General features: G+C 44.5%; 1 protein-coding gene across 1 annotated transcript; it reads right to left on the bottom strand.

Annotated features, from left to right (window-relative positions):
- Positions 1–358: 358 nt before the first annotated feature.
- eif2s3 (eukaryotic translation initiation factor 2, subunit 3 gamma) lies at positions 359–5503 on the bottom strand. Its single transcript, XM_035682306.1, has 11 exons — positions 5367–5503; positions 4132–4195; positions 3917–4044; positions 2789–2910; positions 2605–2699; positions 2337–2495; positions 2093–2227; positions 1905–1999; positions 942–1086; positions 667–836; positions 359–550 (listed from the first exon to the last, which is right to left on the bottom strand). Exons 1-11 carry the CDS (start codon positions 5433–5435, stop codon positions 374–376), a joined length of 1359 nt encoding a protein of 452 aa, XP_035538199.1. The 5' UTR covers positions 5436–5503; the 3' UTR covers positions 359–373.
- Between the last annotated feature and the right edge of the window lie 428 nt (positions 5504–5931).

Below are 5931 nucleotides of genomic sequence, written 5' to 3'. Positions count from 1 at the left end.
TTCGACTGTACATACTGCCTCTCCTCTGTTCCTGTTGTGCTGTGTGTCATTGTAACATAATTTCATTTTGATGCAAATCCAAATGATAAATAAAGTCTAAGTCTCTAAGAAACACTGTGTTCCGGGTGGAGTCTATTGCTTGGAACTAGAAATGACCTTAATAAGTCTTAACAGGTCTTAATTGTTGGCTATCTAACTAACATCATGATACTTGTACAGCTGGCAGCTGATCAGGATCCACATAAACAAACAAATAATGAATTAGCAGCAATCTGCCAACAAATAAGTGCAATAAAATAAACATGATTTCCCTGAAAACTTAAATAACTGCCGTTTGGACGACTTTGTAAAGACTTTACTGTTCAGTGGATTCTTACCGCCAATGTTTCTCCACACGTCGACTCAGAGCGATCTTCTCTCCGACCTCTGTGCACACCGGGTTGGTGAGGACGATCTTGGCCAGATCGGCCTTGACGGCGCTGACGCGTCCGCCCGTCGACAACGAGCCGATGTTCACCATCAGCACCTCGTTCTTAGACAGCTTCTGGACCTGCGGGGACACGAAGAGATAGAAGGAAGCCGTCACGACACGGTTGATCCTCGTCTCGCTGTGAATACCGGAGAACTGTGCGATGATATTGGACTACATTCCCCACAATGCCTCACCTTGGCAGCCTTCTTGTCTCCCTCTGTGCGGACTCCCAGCAGCCTCCTCAGCAGGAAGTAGGAGATCTCCAACTCGGTGAAGATCTCTGGCAGCGCTCCGACGGCGCCCAGCACCTGACCGACCATACGATCCGCCCGGCACAGCGTCGGGTCGATCTTGGTGCCCACACCTGAACGCAAACAGAGCCTTTTATTGTTTGTGCCACATGTCACACCTTAAACGGACTGACGGCACAGAGGAAACCTGGTTCCATCGTGTTCCTGTGTGGACGTACCGATGAGGCCTCCGGGCGCGGCGTACTGCAGGTCGTTGTGCTCGGCAAACAGAGACACGATCTTGGAGAAGATGGGTTTGCACATGAGCTTTCCCTCCTGGTCTTTGGACACGATGCCTGGCCGCACCTCGATCTCTTGACCCACCTGGAGGTCGCACAGAGAGGGGGAGGAGGAGGAGGAGGAGGAGAAGGAGAAGGAGGAGGAGGAGGAGGAGGAGGAGGAGAGGTTAGAGAAGCACACAGCCTGACTGAATAAAGTCTGTGTTTATAAGTTTATAATCATTTAGTCACATAGATACACGTGTTTGTATCTGCACTAATTCTGAGTGAAACACTGTTCTCCTCACACAAACAGGTGAACTACTTTATTAAATGATTAAGTCAGGCAGCAGGTACATAAACATTAATCTCAAACAAACACCAGAGATTCTTTGTACCAGATTTATACACAAGATACTTTCTGTTTGTAGAAGAGGACCTGCTCTCTCTGTAGATAACAGCTCAGTCTGAGGGAATGAAAACAACTGGTGATCGTACACTAATGAAAACATACCTTTAAATATCATATTCCATTTCTTCTAACAGAACCTCCTAAATGTTAAAGCAGGCTTATTGTCAGCTACAGCTCGCTGAGCCCAGCTGTCGATCACTAGCTCCGGACTCTGTAAGGTTTCTTTACTATACGAGTCACTGTCAGGATTCACTCCCACTCAAGATAAATGAGGACAGCAGACACACAACCTAACACGTCTCGGTGAAAAGCCTCTAGAAAAGCTGCGTTTACACCTTCAACAGCCAAAAATAATCAAAAATAACACAATTTATTATGTAAAACAATATTTTCCCCCCAAATTCTGATTTCATTTTGACTCAGACGACACGTGCAACTTCTAAACCAGAGGAACTGTGTTTGAGCAGCTGTGAATAAGTTTTGTCTGCTGAAGTAAAAAGACGAACTCTCACCTTGAGCACGCCCTTCAGGATACTTCCTCCGGCCACACCTCCTTTCAAGTCATCAACTTCACAGCCGGGTTTGTTCACGTCAAAAGATCTGATGACTGAAACACAAAAAGGCGTTCACAGTTTAATTTAGTACAATTAAACTGTACTGACAGAAAACACAGAGGTTAGTGAGTGTGTGTGGTTCGTACCGATGAGTCTGGGCTCGGAGATGAAGTCTCTGATGGGCACTGGGATCTTTTTGACGATGTACTCACAAACCACCTCGATGTTGTACTTCAGCTGTGCCGAGATGGGAATGATGGGAGCGCCCTCGGCCACTGTGCCTGCGGGAGAAACAGGACACGCAACGTCCGGTCAGCGCTGGGGAAAGCGTTTGTCGCTGAGGATTGTTTGTAGTGAGATAAAGAGGAGTAGAGTAGTGTCACGTCTCACCCTGTACGAAGGCGAGAATCTGCTCGTACTGCTCTTTGGCCTGGCTCTCCTTCACCAGGTCGATCTTGTTCTGCAGGATGAGGATGTGCTTCAGCTTCATGATCTCGATGGCAGCCAGGTGCTCGGACGTCTGGGGCTGAGGACACGACTCGTTACCCGCTGGAGGACAGAGGCGAGAACGAACAATCAGATTGACGTCTGGGAGTAAACGACACACACGTTTGATGAATCAGAGTGTGTGTTGCTGGTGGGAGTGAAGGAGACTCACCGATGAGCAGGAGGGCTGCATCCATCACGGCGGCTCCGTTCAACATGGTTGCCATCAAGATGTCGTGACCGGGACAGTCGACGAATGACACGTGTCTGAGAGAAAGAGAACAAACGGTCATTTCTTTAACAAAAGCACCGTAATCTGTGTGTTTGGGACATTATCTCTCCCCGTTCAGTCTTACCTGACCAGTTTGAAGTTGCCCTTGGTGCCGGCGATGTCTGAGGGGAACTCATCCGGAGTGCTGCTGCCACACGACCTGTAGCACTCTGGCCTGGGACAGCTGGGGTCGTCCAGCTTATAGACCTTTAAAAAGAGTTTAATTTTAATGGATTCCAGCTTATAAAAAGGGAAATAAAACCAGTCCCTCCAGAAAAATGCGGCGTTTTTTTGTGTTTGTTGCGGGCAAAAATCCTTGATTATGCGGCACGTTTTCTTAAAAAATGCGATGGAATATCGGGAACTAACTACCTTAATGTAGAGAGTCATTTCTTATTACTTCCTATGATAAACATACCTACATCACAGAAAGTTGAGGAATATTTAAGTTCTCTCTTGTTTTTTATTTCAAGAACCTTAATTAAACACATGGGCTTCAAACTTACAAAACACTGATGAGTCAAACAAGTTCTGTAGCTTTACAAAAGGATATTGCTACCAACTTCTGTAAAAATGAAATAAATAAAAATATTACAAAATAAAATGTGTGCTTCCTGTTTTACAGAGGTAGCTATAACAAACACAACATCTTCTGTTTTAAACACGCTGCTTCCAATCTCTGACTGTAATCGTAAACTACATAGGCCTACTACTAAATATACTTACAACTGTAAGGTTTGAAAACTAGCCTTGATTTAACCCACTGGTAACAAAAAAGTGCAATCTTAACAACTGTAACGTTGCCATAACTCCTTGAAGAAACTACAACAGTCCACCTGTGACTTGCGGCTTCATCATCGCTTATCGCGGGGTTTGCTGCTTTTCGTGATTGTTCACGTCACATAATTACCGTCACTTCGTAACGTTTCCCATTGGCAACAGGGGCAAAATGGCTGCTCTTGTGTGAAGTTAAACGCAACATTTTCCACTTTCTGCTCAGATTATGTGACTGTGTTTGCAACGAAAACGCAGGGATATGAAATCATTTGCAAGGCCCCGCAGTATATTGCGCGGAAATTGGCAATTTATGCGGCGAAAGTGCGGCGTATGTGAAAGTGAAATATGCGGACTTTGGCTGATTATGCGTTGAATTATGTGATCGCATAATCGCGTTTCTCTGGAGGGACTGTAAAGTATCCCCAGAGCCACTTACCTTAGCGTTGGCATATCCTAGTTTGATGGTGATGTTCCTCTCCAGCTCGTTCTTAAACCTGACGGTGTGAACACCAGAGATGGCCTTCACTACTGTGGACTTTCCGTGGGCCACATGACCGATGGTGCCTGGAAGAGAAGCAGACAGACGTTAAAACTTCCTCGTCTGTAACGTCCGACGCGCAGCGAGATCGACGTCTGGAAAGAGTCCCGTACCGATGTTGATGGTGGCCTGTCTGCTGATGATCTCTGGAGAGAGAGGCGTCAAGGTGGACACATCCTGCGGAGAGAGAGCGACTCACATTAGACTCACCACACACTGAGAACAACACAGGCGTTCACTGCAGGCCGCGCTGTGCCCCCCCCCCCTTTAATCCTCCATGTGAATAGAAACAAAAAGGACACGGACAGACAAACACCTCATTCTGACTCTGCAAACATGTAACAGAGAAACCAGCGTCAGTATATCAGGCTAACTTATTAATTTACACATCGGACAAAGATTCTGACTATTGTTGCTTCTTTCAGTATCACAGTAATGAAACTCGCTGCCAGTTATATTTATTTTAATCATAAAACTGGTAATTGTGCCTCTTCACCCCAAAATTTAGACTTAAAATCCAGTTTTGTTAGTTAAAATCAAAGTACAGTGAATGTTTCCGGCTGCGTTTCCATCTTTAAAGTTAGTTTATTACAATAATAATGGATTTAGTATGAGAGCGCCAACAAAAGTAATGCAACTAATTATATTTTAGGGGGTTAAATGTAATATTATGACTTACTAGTTACTGCACAACACTGCTCAGTGCTAACAGATTTTAAGCTTTACAGTTCAGAAAAAAATGCACTCGTTTTTTAAATAATGATGAAACTTTGCTTTATCTTTTGTCTACTATAATTTACTTTGTCTACTGATTTAAAATAAAACACAAAAAGGTCTTTATGAACATCGTATCAACACCTTCAACCAATATCTACATTTCCTTAACTCATTGAAGGTATCGACTGTTTATATAAAACAGATAAAAGGCAGAAAAACCAGGGATCATCTGATTTTTCTTCCCCGCTACGAACCCCATCAACATTTTAACAGATTTTAATTAAACTTCACAAATAATTCAAACCTTCAAACGAAACCGGGGTAAAGACACATTAGGGAGATACAACGAAGCCTGACGACTAATTCGGCGCCATAAAAACACATTAAACCACCCAAACATTTGCCTCAATCTTGACATTTTGTTAGGAAACAGAGTCTTTGTGCAGCGGGTGTCTCGCCCGTCCGCCCCGCCGGGCCTGCAGTCATGTGCCGGGTAGCGGCGGCGCAGCACCGGCGGCCGTTGACGGTGACGCTTTTCCCTCCTTTTGTGGAACCGTTTCGGACACAAGACCTCCCGACAGCCTCCATCACTAACCTATAAAGCTGTACACTGTGTTAAACCGCCGCTTACCAGAGAACTGAGGTCTTGTCTCGCCAGATGAGGCTGACCAAGCGTTGTACCAGACTCGTCGCCCGCCATCTTGAATGAGAAAGGAACGAAGGGAGAGGTGGCTGAGGCGAATGCCTGCTCCACCGATTAAAACCGTTGGTTTATATTTTAGAGCGATCGGCAGTTAAATAAAATAAAAAAAAATCTGCTTTGCTTTTTGTAGTGTTAGTAGAAAAGATAACACGTTTAAAACAGTATGTTGGTTAAATATTTATTAATCGCGGACACAGTTGATAAAAGACGTAGTTTGTAACTCTTGTGATTCAGCCTCGGGGTCCTTTCTCAACGGCTGATGCAATTTATTTCTCCCTGTAAAGTTTATTTTAATATAACGACCACAAGCTGCTGCTGTTTGTATAAAGTTAATAACTGTTTATAACCGAACGGGGAGCGGGTTTTCATTCTCTTTCTCCTTCTCCGTAAAGGAAATACATATTATTATCCATGTGTCAGGTCCGTCGTGGTTTGGTGACGCGATCATCGGGGTTTTTTGTAGTCCTTTAAGTGTTTTTGTAGTTCTGTAATG

The sequence above is a fragment of the Morone saxatilis genome, unplaced genomic scaffold (genome assembly GCF_004916995.1).
Source record: "Morone saxatilis isolate NCDOM2014 unplaced genomic scaffold, NCSU_SB_2.0 Contig0, whole genome shotgun sequence".
NCBI lineage: Eukaryota > Metazoa > Chordata > Actinopteri > Moronidae > Morone > Morone saxatilis.
The sequence above is the reverse complement of the archived record's forward strand: the minus strand, read 5'-3'. Positions and strand labels throughout refer to the sequence as shown.